Here is a 20,539-nt window from a genome sequence, read left to right on the forward strand (position 1 = left end):
GTGAATTGATCATGGGGAGCAAGGACATGGCAGACCAATTGAATAATTACTTTGGTTGTGTCTTCACTAAGGAGGACATAAATAATCTTCCAGAAATAGTAGGGGACAGAGGGTCCAGTGAGATGGAGGAACTGAGCGAAATACATGTTAGTAGGGAAGTGGTGTTAGGTAAATTAAAGGGATTGAAGGCAGATAAATCCCCAGGGCCAAATGGTCTGCATCCCAGAGTGCTTAAGGAAGTAGCCCAAGAAATAGTGGATGCATTAGTGATAATTTTTCAAAACTCTTCAGATTCTGGATTAGTTCCTGAGGATTGGAGGGTGGCTAATGTAATCCCACTTTTTAAAAAGGGAGGGAGAGAGAAACCGGAGAATTATAGACCGGTAAGCCTGACATCGGTGGTGGGGAAAATGCGAGAGTCAGTTATCAAAGATGTGATAACAGCACATTTGGAAAGTGGTGAAATCATCGGATGAAGTCAGCATGGATTTGTGAAAGGAAAATCATGTCTGATGAATCTCATAGAATTTTTTGAGGATGTAACTAGTAGAGTGGATAGGGGAGAACCAGTGGATGTGGTATATTTGGATTTTCAAAAGGCTTTTGACAAGGTCCCACACAGGAGATTAGTGTGCAAACTTAAAGCACACAGTATTGGGGGTATGGTATTGATGTGGATAGAGAATTGGTTGGCAGACAGGAAGCAAAGAGTGGAAATAAATGGGACCTTTTCAGAATGGCAGGCAGTGACTAATGGGGTACCACAAGGCTCAGTGCTGGGACCCCAGTTGTTTACAATATATACTAATGACTTAGACGAGGGAATTAAATGCAATATCTCCAAGTTTGTGGATGACACAAAGCTGGGCGGCAGTGTTAGCTGTGAGGAGGATGCTAAGAGGATGCAGGGTGACTTGGATAGGTTAGGCGAGTGGGAAAATTCATGGCAGATGCAATTTAATGTGGATAAATGTGAGGTTATCCACTTTGGTGGCAAGAACAGGAAAACAGATTATTATCTGAATGGTGGCCGATTAGGAAAAGGGGAGGTGCAACGAGACCTGGGTGTCATTGTACACCAGTCATTGAAAGTGGACATGCAGGTACAGTAGGCGGTGAAAAAGGCGAATGGTATGCTGGCATTCATAGCGAGAGGATTCGAGTACAGGAGCAGGGAGGTACTACTGCAGTTGTACAAGGCCTTGGTGAGACCACACCTAGAGTATTGTGTGCAGTTTTGGTCCCCTAATCTGAGGAAAGACATTCTTGCCATAGAGGGAGTACAAAGAAGGTTCACCAGATTGATTCCTGGGATGGCAGGACTTTCATATGATGAAAGACTGGATCGACTAGGCTTATACTCTCTGGAGTTTAGAAGATTGAGGGGGAATCTGATTGAAATGTATAAAATTCTAAAGGGATTGGACAGGCTAGATGCAGGAAGATTGTTCCCGATGTTGGGGAAGTCCAGAACGAGGGGTCACAGTTTGAGGATAAAGGGGAAGCCTTTTAGGACCGAGATGAGGAAAAACTTCTTCACACAGAGAGTGGTGAATCTGTGGAATTCTTTGCCACAGGAAACAGTTGAGGCCAGTTCATTGGCTATATTTAAGAGGGAGTTAGATATGGCCCTTGTGGCTAAAGGGATCAGGGGGTATGGAGGGAAGGCTGGGTCGGGGTTCTGAGTTGGATGATCAGCCATGATCATACTGAATGGCGGTGCAGGCTCGAAGGGTCAAATGGCCTACTCCTCCACCTATTTTCTATGTTTCTATACATACTTACAAAAAGAAAATCTGAGCCAAGATGATGGCAGATAGAAATGGTCAGAAGAAAAGAAAGAGAAAGTATCCTAAAGTTGGAGAAGTTGATGTAGAGAGCTGAAATCTGCATCTCCTTCTGTTTCACAGGGAAGTGTCATGGCACCAGCAGTGATGGTGGTGACAGATGAGAGGACTAGGGAGTTACAAAGATATAAATCTGTTTGAAATACTGAAATAGGTTGAGAATATGTATCTGGCGTAGAAGCTTGTTGAAACTGTTGGAATGGAAAGTAATGCCTAGGGGAACAACCTGTTCTTGCTCCGTCTGAGAGGAGAGGGGGTTGGGACTATCTTCACGGTTATTCAGGAGGAAGGAAGACCTTTCTGCAAGATCTGTGAAGAATATCTCATGTTTGGACCCAGAATGAAGAGCTGGGAGTAAAATGGTGTCTTTACAAAGGGTGAGGTAGGAGGAATTGTATTCAAGTTAGCTTTGTAAGTCTGGGGCTTGTAATGGATATTGGCTGAAGTGAAAGTTCAAACATGGTGATATTAAATGATGGGGTCTTTTCCTGCTGTGTCTCATGCTCATGTTTTTATGTTTCACATAGAACAGACAGCACAGTCTGGGCTCTTTGGCCAATAGTATTGTGCCAAACTATATAAACCTACTCCACAAACAATCTAACTCCTCTCTCCTACAGAGCCCATAGCCACCTTTTTTTTCTTATATCCAACTATTTATCTAAGAGTCTTTTAAATGCCCATCTTATATCAGCCTCTAACATCACCCCCAGCAGTATGTTCTCAGCACCCAGCACTCTGTGTAAGAAAAACTATCCCTGACATCTTCCCTATTCTTTCCTCCATTCAACTTAAGCAGATGTCATCTGGCATTGGCCATTTCCACCCAGGGAAAAAGGTGCTGGCTTTTCACTCTTTCCATGCTTCTCGTTATCTTATCTACCTCTACCAAGTTGCCTCATACTCCATTGCTCCAAAGAGAAAAGGCCCAGCTTGCTCAACCTTTCCTCATAAAGACACGTTCTACAATCCAAGCAGGATCCTAGAAATCTCCTCTGCACCCTTTCTAAGCTTTCACATCCTTCCTATAATGAGGCAACCAGAACTGAACGCAAAACTCCAACGTTATCTCGCAGGTTTTAAATTCAGCCCGCCAACTAATAAAGCTCAGTACACCCCCGTAAACGCCCCATCAAATTGCACCCAGAAATCTGTTCCTCCACACTGTTAAGAGTTTATGGACAAATTAACTGCAGCCAAGCTTCCCTACAGTATATCCCATGCCTTCTGACGTTCTGAATGAGCCTATCATGTGGAACCTTATCAAAGCAAAATCCATATACACCATATCCACTGCTCTACCTTCATCAGTGTGCTTTTTCACAACCTCAAAGAATTCAATCAGGCTTGTGAGGCATAACCTGCCACTCACAATGTCATGCCGACTACCCAAAGGATTGAAAGGGTTCAAAGTACATTGATTATCAAAGTATGGTATGTCTGCAGTAAACAACCCTGAGATCCATCTTCTGCACAGACAGCCATGAAATGAAGAAAGCCATGGAAAACTGCTCAAAGAAAAACATCAACCCCGCTCCCCCCATGTGCAAAAAACAAATTGAGCAAGCAGCATCAAAAAAAGAGCGAGCGAAAACAGAATACAAAACACAAAAAAATGAAAGAGTCCATATTCAGTTCGGCTCAATGTTCATCATCTCCAGGCCACCCAGACTGAAAGTCGCCCAAAATAGCAACAGAAAAAGAAACCAGAAAACACATCATATTGTGAATTACAGTCCAATCCACAAACCATGTTACTAAAGCTCTGGCACCAATCCTCTGACCACATTGAGGGAGAGAGAGGTCATTCAAATGCAGAGGCTTTCCATCGGGGCAGTGCGCAAGAGACCATCACACACAGACATCTTCTCCGGCAGCAGTGAGAGAGAGGCTGGTAGATGACACTGAACATTCGCTCGCTTCCACACCCGCCTCTACGGTTTCAACCTTTCTCAACGCTTTAATTGGCGAGATCACTAAGTGGATTTGATCATGGAATGTTTACCAGACAATGATGCTCTCCACAGTACATCTTTTGAAAATTTGAAAGTGTCTTTGATGACATACCAAACCCCCATCAAACTACTAATGAAATATAGCCGGGGTCATGCCTTCTTTGTAGTTGCATCAATATGTTGGGTCCAGGGTAGATCTTCAGAGATATTGACACCCAACAATGTGAAATTGCTCACACTTTCCACTTCTGATCCCTCTATGAGGACTGGTGTGTGTTCCGTCAACCTACCCTTTCTTTTTTTTTGTAATTTATTTTTTATTGAATTTCATCATCAAACAAACATTTCCGTAAGATGTATTTCAAATACTGTACATATATATCATATAATCATATTTGTCGCAAATCTCCACATAATATTTATCTGAGGTATACACTTATAGGAAGGAGAGGAAAGAAAGAACAATTGAAAGAAGAAAACTATGTACAGAGTAGGGAGTGATCTTTTTTTACAACATATTCATTGACTTGTGAGAATAAAATCAGGCTTATGAGGTGTTACGTAGTTAAACCATTTTTTCCAGTATGAATAAATTGTTCCAACTTATGATTAACAGATGCTGTTATCTTCTCCATTTTGTAAATGTCCATTTACTAAAATGGTTAGAGCATTTACAAAATGGTTAGAGTATTGTAAATGTCCATTGTAATTTCCATCCATACATTTAAAGTTGGGCTCTCTTGTGATAACCATTTCCTGGTATGGGTCTTTTTACCAACCACCAGCACTACATTCATTAAATATTTATCTCTTTTCAACCATTCTTGAGGTATATACCCAAAATATATGGTCTTACTCTCTAAGGGTATTTTGCATTTAAAGATGTCTTGTAGGGCATTATGTATCCCACTCCAATAGACTTTGATAATGGGGCAATCCCAGAAAATATGATAATTGTTTCTAAAGTCCACAATCAGTTCTTCAGTCTTACTGATGTTAAGTGCAAGGTTGTTGCTGCGACAGCACTAAGCTAGCTGGTATATCTCATAAACAGCAACAACATTTAATGTTCCCATTTTATGAAACTGGATTTTTTATTCTTTCTCAATCAGCTGAAAATTTAAACCTGCAGTCAGTCCTATAACTATTTTCTCCTCCCTGCTCATTTTAAGCAGGTAATACCTAGATAGCATTTAAGTAATTTTAACTATTTCATGCAGTTGTTTTACCTTTCTCCTTTACATTTTCAGTTCCTTTTCAATTATGTCTGCCTGAAAATATTTCAAACATTTGGGATTCTTGAGGAATTCATTAGAAATTGGTCTTTTTTGTTCCTGTCCAATGGGTGTAAAAAAAGGTACAACGTGGGCCAGTTTTTCTATCCATTAACTTGCCACAGGTAAATACAGCACACTGAGAGTGACCATTTTTCTTGTATTCTTAGTGGCATCCGAATCAAAGATCAGACCCCTCAGGTCAATTGACAGTCTGCAATGCTGTTGTCAGGTCTATTTAGGTCAATGCTATTACCAGGCCAACTCAGGACCTATTTACAGGTTATGTGTAAGTTCATGCTGTACTGAAGTCGTGAGAAATTACTGCTGTGAATTCGGGAGAACTAGGAATACTTTGACACCGTACTACATGCAATTACTTACACAACTTATTCATAACATTTGCCAATCATACCTTTGTGTTTGAATAAGGCTGACAAACCTAAGCAGATTACAATATTGGCAGCTCAAATTAAACAAGTTTGGTCTGAACACAAATTCTGGTCCCTGTGGGGGTGAATGCCCCTTTGGACTCAATTTCCATTTACCAGAAGAGAGATGCTTGCTTACCTGGCTGCCAGCCTGGCAGACTGCATCAAGTTGTTAAATTGTTCTGACTTTTATTCCATTAATTTCAGTATAGTCAGTGAATCAAATTTCATGGAGAGAAAATAATAACTCCATCTGATTGGCATCTATGTCACACCCATACACCGCATAGGAAAATTAGCAATAGATATAATTCAAACACGCCGATCTCCAAATCCAGATTTTCAAACCACCAAGGATTCAAGCATGAATCTCTAACTGATAATAAAACTTAGTCCCAGAAAATCCAAAGGTAGGTTAAGTTTACAAATTATTTGGACTAAAAAGAATGACATTGCATTAGTGGGAAGATGGCCCTGATTTTTTATCAGCAAATCTGCTGATGATACAAAGATTGGAGGTGTAGTGGACAGTGCGGAAGGTTTTCAAAGCTTGCAGAGGGATTTGAACCAGCTGGACAAATGGGCTGAAAAATAGCAGATGGAGTTTAATACAGACGAGTGTAAGGTATTGCACTTTGGAAGGACAAACCAAGGTGGAACATATAAGGTAAATGGTAAGGCACTGACGAGTGCAGTAGAACAGAGGGATCCGGGAATACAGATACAAAATTCCCTAAAGGTGGCATTCCAGGTAGATTGGGTCGTAAAGAGAGCTTTTGGTACATTGGCCTTTATAAATCAAAGTATTGAGTATAAGAGTTGGAATGTTATGGTGAGGTTGTATAAGGCATTGGTGAGGCCGAATTTAGAGTGTTGTGTGCAGTTTTGGTCACCAAATTACAGGAAGGATATTAATAAAATTGAAAGAGTGCGAAAAGGTTTACAAGGATGTTGCCGGGACTTGAGAAACTGAGTTACAGAGAAAGGTTGAATAGGTTAGGACTTTATTCCCTGGAGCGTAGAAGAATGAGGGGAGATTTGATAAAGCCTACCTGTTTCCTCAACACTACCTGCCCCTCCACCAAACTTCGTATCATCTGCAAACTTGGAAACAAAGCCAGCTATTCCATCATTTAGATCATTGATATGCAGCATAAAAAGAAGTGGTCCCAGCACCGACCCCTGTGGAACAGCACTAGTCACTGGGGATTTGATAAATTATGATGGGTATAGATAGAGTGAATGCAAGCACGCTTTTTCCACTGAGGCTAGGGGAGAAGAAAACCAGAGGACATGGGTTAAGGGTGAAGGGGGAAAGGTTTAAAGGGAACATTAGTGGGGGCTTCTTCACACAGAGAGTGGTGGAAGTGTGGAATGAGCTGCCAGATGAAGTTGAAAATGCAGGCTCACTTTTAACATTTAAGGAAAATCTTGGACAGGTACATGGATGAGTGGTGAATGGAAGGATATGGTCCAGGTGCAGATCAGTGGGACTAGGCAGAAAAATGGTTCGGCACAGCCAAGAAGGGCCAAAAGGCCCGTTTCTGTGCTGTAATGTTCTGTGGTTCTATGGTTCATTAATATTATTAAAGCTTATTCTGATATAATGAGATGCATCCTCAAAGTATTTAAATATGCTCTTCCATGAAAGCTACTTCTCACTGGGACCTCTGGTTTTTGAGGTTACCTGTATTTCCTTATTACACATATAAAGTATTATTTATTAAAGATTCAAGGATCAAGAATTTCTTCTGAGTAGGGAATGGCACATGTAGATGTCAATACGTGTGGAGGCAAACATATAGGTTCTTTGCAGATCTGCACATGGGACTCTGGGCAATGCCTGTCTAAATGTGTGAAACCCCCAAACCCCACCAGGCCCTGCTAACAGCCATGGGACCCAGTGGTGAGATGGCCACCTTTCAAATACAACATATGTCTAAGGTCGATGTTATATATTTGGACCTCCAGAAGGCCTTTGACAAGGTGTCACACCTGAGGCTGCTTACAAAGTTAAGAGCCCGTGATATTACAGGAGAGTTACTAAAATGGTTAGAGCATTGGCTGATTGGTGGAAGGCAGCGAGTGGGAATAAAAGGATCCTTTTCTGGTTGGCTGCCAGGGACTCATGGTGTTCCACAGGGGTCAGTGTTGGGACCACTTCTTTTTATGCTGCATATCAATGATCTAGATGATGGAATAGCTGGCTTTGTTGCCAAGTTTGTAGATGATACGAAGATTGGTGGAGAAGCAGGTAGTGTTGAGGAAACTGGTAGGCTGCAGAAAGACTTAAACATATTAGGAGAATGGATAAGTAAGTGGGAAATGAAATACAATGTTGGAAAATGTATGGCCATGCACTTTGACAGAAGAAATAAATGTGCAGACTACTTTCTTTCTTTTTCAATCTTTTTATTAATTTCAAAATATAGAAACAAAACATAGCAGTAATACAGATAATATGAGATGTATTGTTACATTTAAAAAAAGAGTAATTGCAAAACCAAATAGTGGAAATTACCAAAACTCCCATACATGTAGAACTGATCACGGATAATATAAAGCAAAAAAAAGGAAAAAGACAAAAAAAAGAAAAAAAAAACCCATCCCAAAAGAAAAAAAAACTAAACTAAACTAGAAGACTTGGGCAAAACTAACAACTTAAAAATGGAAAAGAAGAAAACCTCAGCGTCGACGCCTCCACTCCCCTCCAACAACAGTACAGAGAAATAAAACCAGTTTGGAAATGATCAAATTACATCAAATGAAAATGCTTATGCTGTATAATGCTCATACACAATTGCCGGTAGGCATGAAATAACAGATCATACACCCATAAAATTATAAAGTACATTTACAAGTTTCAGCTTTATTGAACGGTTAGTAGCCTCTACCAGAAAGCTTAAACTAGGGGAATGTTAATCTTTCATCAGGACAACAATGCAAAGCACTCTGCCAGAACAACCATCGAGTGGCTTCAAATGAAGAAAATTGCTGTGCTTGAGTGGCCCAGTCAGAGTCCTGACTTTAACACAATCAAACATCTCTGGCAAGACCTCAAGATTGCTGAACACTGCCAATCCCCAACTAGCCTGGCAGAGCTTGAGCGATTTTGCAAGGAGGAATGGGAAAATCTTCCTGCATCATGTTGTGGGAAGCTAATAGGAACTCACCCAAGAAGACTACTGGCTGTAATAGCTGTGAGAGGTGGTTGAAGTAAGAACCGTGCAATGTGTTTTGGGGGTTGCGGAGGGTGCATACTCTGAACTGCTGACATTTCACTTCTTGAATTTTTATTTTTCATAATTTACAGATTTCCTTGTTTTTATGGGATCTACTGTGAAAAAGGAGCATGTGATTCACAAATGAAATTCTCAGTTAAACTAATAAAAATCCCTGGTTGGAGGCCAATTACTTTTTCAAGGCACTGTACTGTGAATGAGATTTGAACTCACAACTTTCTGACTCAGAACTTAGAATGAAATAAATTGAATCATGTTTCATGAAGGTAAAATGACATAAGGAATGGTGAGGTTAGAAGAAGTGAGAAGCAGTTAACAAAACTATTAAGTGATTCTTAATAGAAATTAAATGTAATTATAACTTAGGTCCTAAGCATGAATCCAGATTTGTTTCATTTTAATGAGTGAATGTGAATTATCCATTCACCACTGGGTTTAGATTACTATGATTACTTTAAAAAGTTATTTGATCATGCACTATGTTTTAGAGTTGCTTTTCCCTATTGATACTTGAACTCCAGTCTATTCTGGGGTTGGCTAGCAGGGGCAGACAAAGTTCCCTAAGGGTTTTTTCAGAACTAATTGGACTCTTTTGTTATTGATCTTTGACTGCATATGTTCCCAATTATCATCTGTGTATTTAAAAACTGCTTCCTGTACCTTAAAGTGTGACCTTATAAATCGCAAAAGCCTCTGACTATATATTTTTTTGAGTCTTCTCTGTGTGTTTTTATATCTGTCTGCCATTTCTAGATCTTGTTTGTGCATCAATATCTTGGTTACCGAACTTATGTTTGGATTACTGCATTTTTGAGTTGGACTGGTTTCCTGTTTTTGCCCATCTTGGCTAAAAGAAAGTAAAAGTCACTTTCAAGTCTGCACATCAACTCCTGTCTGCATTGTGCTTTCTGCAGTTGGGCTCACTCACAGTCCTCAGTGATGCAGTGGTCAAGTGCTGGAATTTCAACCCGGCAACCTGAGTTTGATTCCCATTTGGGCCATTTCCTTTACAATTGAAGTGCAATGTTTGCACCTTAAGCATCTTAATTCAATTCACTTCTGAATATTACTGGGTGCTAGGATATTTCACCTCACCTTCCCGGAATTTTCACCATTGTTAATATTATTACCACTGTCTATCTCCCAATTATTTTCAACTAAATCAATTTCCTTATTATCTCCCTTACTATCAACTACATCCATGCTATTTAAATTGAGACTATGTGACACAGGCAGTGTTATTCCCTTGCGTCTTACCATCTGAAGCATTTTCAAAATCTCAACAGCCTTGAAAATCAAAGCAGGCACAAATTCTAGAACCCTGAAATAGAAATAGTCCTCGGCATTTAAGGTATCCTTTTATAGAAAGTAAAATTGAGTTAATATTTCTGGTCAGTAACCTGTCCACTGAATTGGAGAAATGAAAAGTAAAGTAACATGCTTTCAATTTCACAGAGGGGAAAAGGAGGAGCAAACAGAAGGAATGTCTTGATGAGAAGCCAAGCATATCTTCTTCTTCTATTTCTGGCTGTTTAGACACATCTAGGCATATTACAGCCCTCCACAGGATGTATAATTAATTATAGAATTTCAAGGAACTCAAATTCTCGAATACAACCTAGCCTCACGTATAAACTGAATGATAGACTCTTCAATCAGATGTTGATTCTCTTGATGGCCAAACAAAGATTTAATAGGAAACCAAAATAAATTTAAGCCAGATAGCCTCTTGAACAACATGCTTCTTTCAGTTTTGTATCGATTACAGCTCAGCAAAACATGCTGGACTGTCTCTGGCCTACCACAGTCACATAATCCAGTAGGATGTTTTCCTATGATCTTTAAATAATAGTTTAGCCCACAATGCCCCAACCTAGGTCTTGTAAATTTCACCACATCTCTACGACTTAAAAGGTAACAGTCTGAGACCTTTTTAACTAGTGGGTGACTAGAAAAATAATGCTGCCCCTTAATTCATTTTTCCAATCCTCCTGCCACTTCTTCTCTATACCTTTTTAAGTTCTACTTCTCAATTCTGCTCTGCCTAGGGGAACTCTAATTTCTACTTGCCTGCTCAGTAAGGAAGATTTTGCAATGCCATCCACAATTTCATTTCCCTCCACCCCAGCATGCCCAGATATCCATGAAAATCTAACTGCACAACCCATCTTCCCTACTCTAAGCAACACTAAGAGAATCTCAATAACTATGTCAGGACGAGCTTTTGATTTACTCCCTTTTATAGACTCTAAGGCAGCAGCAGAATCCAAACAGATGATAACCCTACGTGGTTGAGAGTCTTCTACCAGCCAAGCATATCCAAGTGATGCAATGCTTTTGAAGGGATCTTGTTAATGGATGAAAAGGGGAAAATTGGCAATTAATTTAAAAAAAAGGAAAAGAACATATTGGAATTGAGAGAGGCAGAGCACAGAAGTTGTTGGAAAATTGAAACAAAAAATAAACAAGAAATATGCCGCTGATCAGGCAGCTTATGTAGAGAGGAAAACAGTTAAGTCAGAACTCAGAAAAAGTAAATGTTGGAAACACTCATCAAGGCAGGCAGCATTTGTGGAAAAAGAAGCACTGTTAATATTTTACATCAAAAATCCATGATCAGAAATGGAAACAGAAACAATAAGAAAATTTAAGGTGCCTACAACTGTTGCACAGTACTGTACATCAGAAAATCAAACACAGATTCAGTGACCACTTTACAGAAGATTTACCTTCAGATCACAAAAACATCCCAGAGCTTCCAGTCACCTGACACTTTAATTTACATTCCGCTGTCCCGTTAGTTTCCTACAAGGTTGTAATGAAGGTCAATGTAAGCTCAAGGAACAGCATCTCATCTGCTTCTAGGTACTTAGCAGCCCCTGGGATTCGTTGTTGAATTCACCAATTTCAGATTGTCGTCTATTCTGGTTTGTGTCAAAACTGGACAGTTCTGATGGAAGGTCAGCCATCGCAACCCATTTTTTTCTTTCTCCACAGAATATTGCCTGACCAACTTAATTCTGTTTTGTTTGGTTATTGATCAGCCTGCCACTGGCAGCAGTGTTTCCTCGCCTGTACAATGAAAATCCTCCACAATGACTCTTTTGAACATTGCCCTGGATTTAAAATATTAATTCCTCATCTAGTTGTGTGTACCAAAAGGCAATCTGCAAGTAGAAGTTTTTTTATATTAAATTTGTACACAGTGCAGAATCTAAGCCTTATTCATGAACTGTTGTGATATTCCATTACTTGCAGGAGAAGATAACACAGCAAAACAATCCCGCCATCGTATCATTATTCAATTACCATCAAACGGAGGGCGTGATTGTCCTGATACACTCTTTGAGGAGAAGGATTGCGAGTCCCCTCCTGTCTGCAATAATTACAGGTAAAAAATGATCATCAGATGGAGTATAATCTGACTACATTAAACTCAACTCCTGCTTAATTTCTATTAATTATTGTGCTTTTCTTTACAAACATTTTACGAATGAGGCAATATCTTCATTCTCCATGTTAAAAGGTTCTGATTTTAGGAAGCGTTTAATTTCAGTTTGTAATTGATGTCAAGCCAGATGATATCAGGTGGAACAAGCAGCCATTAGTGAACGCATAAACACAATAGTGGAAGAAGCAGCAAGAATATTGACTTCTCCTACAAACTGGGTTCTCTCTTCAAAATGTAGCATTTACAGATAAACTGTTCAGTATGATGATATAGTTGGTTAGCACTCTTTGGCTTCCTGTATTATCTGGTGAATATGTATTGCTTGATTAGTCCAAGCTGTTTAAATTCTCATTTGCATACTTGAGGCACATTCACTGTAAAGTTGGTAGCAATGTGAGTGTATTGTCTGCCTAACTAGTGTTTATTCATGGAGTTGTGACTCAGAGTTCAAGAGTGCTAGCTTAATTTTCAAAATAGATCCTTACAATCAAATTGACCCTTTAAACAAAGCTAATCCTTATAATAGCTTCTATATGAAAATGTTATGATTGCTGTCAGGAGACAAACATGTGGTTGGTTTTGTGAAGTTAATGGCCAGTTTTGCAATGAATCTGCAATAGTGCCACATTTAGGCTAGAAACATGAATGTCCAGGTGAAGAAGGACATTAAGAGCCAGAATCACATTATGAGAGCATTTAGAGTGCTGATTGTGGGTCAAGAAGAATGGGTACAGGTATGTTTCTGTCTGTTAAACTGAACCTACCTGCTTCAAGCTGACCATTCCCTCACCAAGCTCTTCTCCATCACAACAATCCCTTCCTTGCTGCTCCTCCTCATGTTCCCTCCTCCCAAGTGACAATCATCTGCATGCACCCTTTGTAGAGTATTGATAGTCTCATTCCTTTCCATCAACCATGATTTCCTTCTCCTACCCTTGCTGCTGCCTGTTTCTTGTCTGCATTTATATGGCAAAGGGCTTCCCAAAAGATATCTAAACATATTGTGGGCATTTGATGAGAAACCACTCATAGCTCTAACCCTTAATCTCTTAACACATTCTGTTGGACTTCTCTGTCAGAATCCTTATGAGAAAGTGCAAGGTAATATTATGAACCAGATGAATGAGCATATCAATTGTTGGAAGAAAGACTGGCCACTATTAAGTCCATCTGCTTGAGATAGATGGGGCACTGCTGTCAGAGTAGTTTTATGGCTAAAGCATTTATCTGTCTTCTCATGATGGATGAACCCATGTATATTCACTAGTTCTAAACTCAGAGCCTTATTTGACTTTCAATTCTGCTTTATTTCTCTCTCTGTAAAACTCAGGCTTGCTATCCATCTTGTTTAAATAATATGTGGCACCAAACAACAAATCTCCTCTTTCATTTCCTGCACAGCCATTTGCTTTGTTTATGGAAAGAAAAGTGTCATGTATGCCTAACAATCCAGAGGTATTTTGAATTGTATTACTTAATCAGATGTAAATTTAATTCCCGACTAAGGAACAATCAACTATAGTATAAAAAGGCGCTAACAAGAGAAAATCGGCAGATGCTGGAAATGACTGTACTTTTTTCCATTGATGCTGCCTGGCCTGCTGAGTTTCTCCAGCATTTTATGTGTGTTGTTTACAAAGTCATGCATCTGACTTCATTAAACTAGAACCAGGTTACATTTCAAGAATGTATTCATCAATCTCAGGATATTCTTCAGACGATCATTACGGTTAGAAATTCCGCTCTGTACAGTGCCGGTAAAATGTATTCACCCCCCTTGAAAGGTTTCATGTTTTGTTGTTTTACAATATTGAATCACAGTGGATTTCATTTGGTTTTTTTGACACTGATCAACAGAAAAAGGCACTTTTGTTTTAAAGTGAAAATGGATATCCACAATGTGATCTAAACTAATTAAAAATATAAAACACAAAATAATTGATTGCATAATTATTCACCCCTTTCAAATCAGTATTTAGTAGATGCAGCAATTATAGCAGTGAGTCTATGTGGATAGGTCTCTATCAACTTTGCAAACTGGACCCTGCAATTTTTCTCCATTCTTCTTTACAAACCTGTTCAAGCTTTGTCAGATTGCATAGGGATTGTGAGTGAACAGCCCTTTTCAAGTCCAGCCACAAGGTCTCAATTGGATTAAGGTATGGACTCTGACTTTGCCACTCCAGGACATTAATTTTCTTGTTTTTAAGCCACCCCTGTGTAGCTTTGACTTTATGCTTGGGGTCATTGTCTTGTGGAATAAAAATCTTCTCCCAAGTTGCAGTTCTCTTGCAGACTGCATCGGGATTTCCTTATATTTTACTGCCTTCATTTTATTTTCTACCTTCACAAGCCTTCCTGGGACTGCTGCAGTGAAGCATCCCCACAGCATGATTCCGCCACTAATATGCTTCACGAAAGAGGTGGTATATTTTTGATGATGTGCAGTATTTGGCTTATTACAAACATAGTATTTAGTCCGATGGCTAAAAAGCTCAATTTTGGTTTAATCAGACCATACAGCCTTCTTCCAACTGACTTCAGAGTCTCCCACATGCCTTATGGCAAACTCTAGCTGAGATTTCATGTGAAATTTTTGAACAGTGGCTTTCTCTTTGCCACTCTCCCATAAAGTGCGACTGGTGAAACACTTAGGCTATGGGTTGTTGTATGCAGTCTCTCCCATCTCAGCCACTGAAGCTTGTAACTCCTCTAGAGATGTCATAGGCCTCTTGGTGGCCTCCCTCACTAGCCCCTTTTTGCACGGTCACTCAGCGTTTGAGGATGGCCTGCTCCAGGCAGATTTACAGCCATGCCATATCCTTTCCATTTCTTAAAGATTGACTTAATTGTACTCCAAGGGATATTCAGTGACTTGGAATTTTGCTTGTATCCATCTCCTGATTTGTGCTTTTCAATAATCTTTTCATGGAGTTGCTTGGAGTGTTCTTTTGTCTTCATGGTGTAGCTTTTGCAAGGATACTGACTCACCAGCAGTTGGACTTTTTAGATACAGGTGTATTCTTACTACAATCAATTGAAACACCTTGACTACACACAGGACTCCAAAAATAGATTTCTATTTAATTAATTATGTGACTTCCAAAATTAATGATGATTAGTTGCACCAGTGATGATTTGGTGTGTCATATTAAAGGGGGGAGGGTGAATACTTATACAGTCAATTATTTTGTGTTTTATATTCATAATTAATTTAGATCACTGTAGAGATCTGTTTTTATTTTGATACAAAAGAGTCCTTTACTGTCGATTAGTGTCAAAAAATCCAAATTAAATCCATTGTGATTCAATGTTGTAAAACAATAAAATATGAAAACTTCCGGAAAGGGGTTGAATACTTTTACAGGCACTATGAATTCTGTACAAATTTGTAGTATATTCTACAATTGCTTTACTACATAAATGATTATAAATCAAGGTTCCCCAACCTTTTTTGCACCGCAGACCGGTTTAATATTGACAATACTCTTGCGGACCGGCCGACGGGGGGGGGGGGTGGTATTCAAGTAGGGTTAAACTCACCTCAACATGTCTTTTACAGTTAGGGTTGCCAACTTTCTCACTCCCAAATAAGGGACAAAAGTAGCAGTCATCCCAGGACACTTGTGTTTACCCCAGGAAAGTCTACCATGACTATGAAGCCTTGCGCGGGCACCTTTGTGCGCATGCATGACGTGCGCATATGAGGCATGCACATATGTGACGTACGCATGCGTATGCATGCGTATTTTTTTCCACAAATCGGTTTTGCTTAATCTTCCCAACTACACTGTACATACATTATTTCTACTTTATATAGGCTGTGTATTTATCATATCATTCCTGCTTTTAATATATATTAGTATTATTTTCGGTTTTATGTGTTATTTGTTATGATTTGGTGGGTTATCTTTTGGGTCTGGGAACGCTCAAAAATTTTTCCCATATAAATTAATGGTAATTGCCTCTTCGCTTTACGCCATTTCGGCACGAAAGGTTTCATAGGAACGCTTCACCTTAGCGGGGGAAATATGGAACAAGGGCGGTCCCATATGGGACAAACCAATTTAACCCAATATACAGGAAGTTCCGGCTAATTCGGTACAGTTGGCAAACCTATGTTCAAGTTCAACAGTGCGTGACAGGGAATGAGGAAAGTTGCAGCTGACTCATATCATTTCCTCACGGCCCAGTAGCACATGCTTTGCAGCCTGGTACCAGTCTGCGGCCGGTGGTTGGGGGCTGCTGTTATCAATGATACCATTTTAAGGAAAACGCATAAAATAGAGCTGGCGGAATGTGAACACAAATCTTGAAAGTAACTTGTCAGATTGAGTAGTGCAAAGCTTTGGTTTTCAAAATAGATGAATGGAATATCGCAGCCATGCTATATACTACATGTCTGTGTGTCACTAGTTAGGTCTAAACTGGAATAACGGATTCAGTTCTAGGCATCAGACTTTAGGTGGGGTAACCAGACCTTAGAGGATATAAAGTGGAGCTTTTCTAGAATGGTAACAGAATAGAAAACTTCAGATAGAAATATGGAGAAGATGGGGTTACACTTCGCATGGAAATGGTTTTGGATAAAGCTATTGAAAATTATGAGTGGTTTTACTACAGCAGATATAAAGAAACAATTATGTTTTCAGGTTTGGTAATTAGAAGTCTCAGGTTTAGTGATTGACAGATCAAAGATCATTTCTTTTACACAGCAAATTATTTCATTAAGAATTCACTACATTACATGTTCAAAACAGGATTAAATAAGTTCTCAAAAAGTAATTGTGGTAGAAGAACAGGGCAGCGGAATCAGATAGAAAGGTCTTTCAAAGAGCAACACAGTTGTGATGGGCAAAGTGGCAATTTTCTGTGATGCATAAATCTGCAGCTTAAAAAAAAGAAGGCTCTAATAGGTGAAGAGTTTGATTGAAAAAGTGAAGACTTACGTATATTATGCAAACTATTGGTAACTGTAATTCTTTGGATTTATACCTCTGAAAATAAATAATCAAATTACATTCTCAGGAAATATGGACCATTGAGAGGGAAGAGAATTTTGTTTTACTGACAGTATTAAATTGATTAATGAAAGTTTTTTTTATTTTTGGTTACATACAATAATCTTACTAGGCATGGTGATAGCAATACATTTTCAATGAAATTTCACTGGGCTAGATTATGACAGTGTACAGTATACAGAGGACTGAAAAGTTTAAGGGCTTCTAAATCAAAAATTAACAAATTACCAAACTGATATATTTTTCTCTTGTGAAACTTAAACTGTGATAATTCTAGACTACAGGTGTACTCTCATTTTGTTTTATCATTACAGAGATAAAACTTACCTCACTGCAAAATTAATGCATGAGATGTTGAAAGGCTCTTTGCATGTTATTTTACTGAAGGTACTAAAACCATAGTTACTGTTGCTTTAAAAACGCAAACAACACGAATTCTGCAGATGCTGGAAATTCAAGCAACACACATAAAAGTTGCTGGTGAACGCAGCAGGCCAGGCAGCATCTCTAGGAAGAGGTGCAGTCGACGTTTCAGGCCGAGACCCTTCGTCAGGACTAACTGAAGGAAGAGTGAGTAAGGAATTTGAAAGTTGGAGGGGGAGGGGGAGATCCAAAATGATAGGAGAAGACAGGAGGGGGAGGGATGGAGCCAAGAGCTGGACAGGTAATAGGCAAAGGGATACGAGAGGATCATGGGACAGGAGGTCCGGGAAGAAAGACAAGGGGGGGGGAACCCAGAAGATGGGCAGGGGTATATTCAGAGGGGCAGAGGAAGAAAAAGGAGAGTGAGAGAAAGAATGTGTGTATAAAAATAAGTAACAGATGGGGTATGAGGGGGAGGTGGGGCATTAGCGGAAGTTAGAGAAGTCGATGTTCATGCCATCAGGTTGGAGGCTACCCAGATGGAATATAAGGTGTTGTTCCTCCAACCTGAGCGTGGCTTCATCTTTACAGTAGAGGAGGCCGTGGATAGACATGTCAGAATGGGAATGGGATGTGGAATTAAAATGTGTGGCCACTGGGAGATCCTGCTTTCTCTGGCGGACAGAGCGTAGGTGTTCAGCAAAGTGGTCTCCCAGTCTGCGCCGGGTCTCGCCAAGATATAAAAGGCCACATCGGGAGCACCGGACGCAGTATATCACTCCAGCCGACTCACAGGTAAAGTGTTGCCTCACCTGGAAGGACTGTTTGGGGCCCTGAATGGTGGTAAGGGAGGAAGTGTAAGGGCATGTGTAGCACTTGTTCCGCTTACACGGATAAGTACCAGGAGGGAGATCAGTGGGGAGGGATGGGGGGGACGAATGGACAAGGGAGTCGTGTAGGGAGCGATCCCTGCGGAATGCAGAGAGAGGGGGGGAGGGAAAGATGTGCTTAGTGGTGGGATCCCGTTGGAGGTGGCGGAAGTTACGGAGAATAATATGTTGGACCCGGAGGCTGGTGGGGTGGTAGGTGAGGACCAGGGGAACCCTATTCCTAGTGGGGTGGCGGGAGGATGGAGTGAGAGCAGGTGTACGTGAAATGGGGGAGATGCGTTTAAGAGCAGAGTTGATAGTGGAGGAAGGGAAGCCCCTTTCTTTAAAAAATGAACACATCTCCCTCGTCCTAGAATGAAAAGCCTCATCCTGAGAGCAGATGCGGCGGAGACGGAGGAATTGCGAGAAGGGGATGGCGTTTTTGCAAGAGACAGGGTGAGAAGAGGAATAGTCCAGATAGCTGTGAGAGTCAGTAGGTTTATATTAGACATCAGTGGATAAGCTGTCTCCAGAGACAGAGACAGAAAGATCTAGAAAGGGGAGGGAAGTGTCGGAAATGGACCAGGTAAACTTGAGGGCAGGGTGAAAGTTGGAGGCAAAGTTAATAAAGTCAACGAGCTCCGCATGCGTGCAGGAAGCAGTGCCAATGCAGTCGTGGATGTAACGAAGGAAAAGTGGGGGACAGATACCAGAATAGGCACAAACATAGATTGTTCCAAAAAGCCAACAAAAAGGCAGGCATAGCTAGGACCCATACGGGTGCCCATAGCTACACCTTTAGTTTGGAGGAAGTGGGAGGAGCCAAAGGAGAAATTATTAAGAGTAAGGACTAATTCCGCTAGACGGAGCAGAGTGGTGGTAGAGGGGAACTGATTAGGTCTGGAATCCAAAAAGAAACGGAGAGCTTTGAGGATGGAAGTATATAGAGACTGGACATCCATGGTGAAAATAAAGTGGTGGGGGCCAGGGAACTTAAAATCATCGAAAAGTTCAAGAGCGTGAGAAGTGTCATGAACATAGGTAGGAAGGGATTGAACAAGGGGGGATAAAACCGTGTCGAGGTATGCAGAAACGAGTTCGGTGGGGCAGGAGCAAGCTGAGACAATAGGTCGGCCACCTCTTCCTAGAGATGCTGTCTGGCCTGCTGTGTTCACCAGCAACTTTTATGTGTGTTACTGTTGCTTTGTACTTTATACTTTATTGTCGCCAAACAATTGGTACTAGAATGTATAATAATCACAGTGATATTTGATTCTGCGCTTCCCACTCCCTGGATTACAAATATTAAATATTAAAAATAGTAAAAATTAGTAAATATTAAAAATTTAAATTATAAATCATAAATAGCAAATAGAAAAATGGAAAGTAAAGTAGTGCAAAAAAACCGAGAGGGAAGTCCGGATATTTGGAGGGTACGGCCCAGATCCGGGTCAGGATCAGTTCAGCAATCTTATCACAGTTGGAAAGAAGCTGTTCCCAAATCTGGCCGTACAAGTCTTCAAGCTCCTGAGACTTCTCCCGGAGAGAAGAAGGACGAAAAGTGTGTTGGCTGGGTGGATCATGTCCTTGATTATCCTGGCAGCACTGCTTCGACAGTCTGCGGTGTAAAGTGAATCCACAGACAGAAGGTTGGTTTGTGTGATGTGCTGCGCTGTGTTCATGATCTTCTGCAGCTTCTTCCGGTCTTGGACAGGACAACTTCCATACCAGGTTGTGATGCACCCTAGAAGAATGCTTTCTACGGTGCATCTTTAAAAATTAGTGAGGGTTTTGGGGGACAGGCCAAATTTCTTTAGCTTCCTCAGGAAGTAAAGGTGCTGGTGGGCCTTCTTGGCATGAACTCTGCTTGGTTGGACCAAGTCAGGTCATTTGTGATATTGACCTCAAGGAACTTAAAGCTTTTGACCTGTTCCACTTGCGCACACTTCGATGGAAATTGGGTCGTGCGGTCCGCTACTCCTTTTGAAGTCAACAACCAATTCCTTTGTCTTGCTGACGTTGAGGGATAGGTTATTGTCTTCGCACCATGCCACCAGGTTCTTAATTTCCTCTCTGTACTCAAACT

General features: G+C 40.4%; 1 protein-coding gene across 1 annotated transcript in view; it reads left to right on the forward strand.

Annotated features, from left to right (window-relative positions):
• LOC140195299 (thrombospondin type-1 domain-containing protein 7A-like) overlaps positions 1-20,539 on the forward strand; it is a 430,342-nt gene that overhangs the window by 323,425 nt on the left and 86,378 nt on the right. The window contains exon 10 of the mRNA XM_072253392.1: positions 12,008-12,140. Within this exon, the coding sequence (XP_072109493.1) occupies positions 12,008-12,140 (133 nt within the window). The remainder of the gene's footprint in view (positions 1-12,007; positions 12,141-20,539) is intronic.

Source organism: Mobula birostris, chromosome 3 (assembly GCF_030028105.1).
Source record: "Mobula birostris isolate sMobBir1 chromosome 3, sMobBir1.hap1, whole genome shotgun sequence".
Lineage (NCBI taxonomy): Eukaryota > Metazoa > Chordata > Chondrichthyes > Myliobatiformes > Myliobatidae > Mobula > Mobula birostris.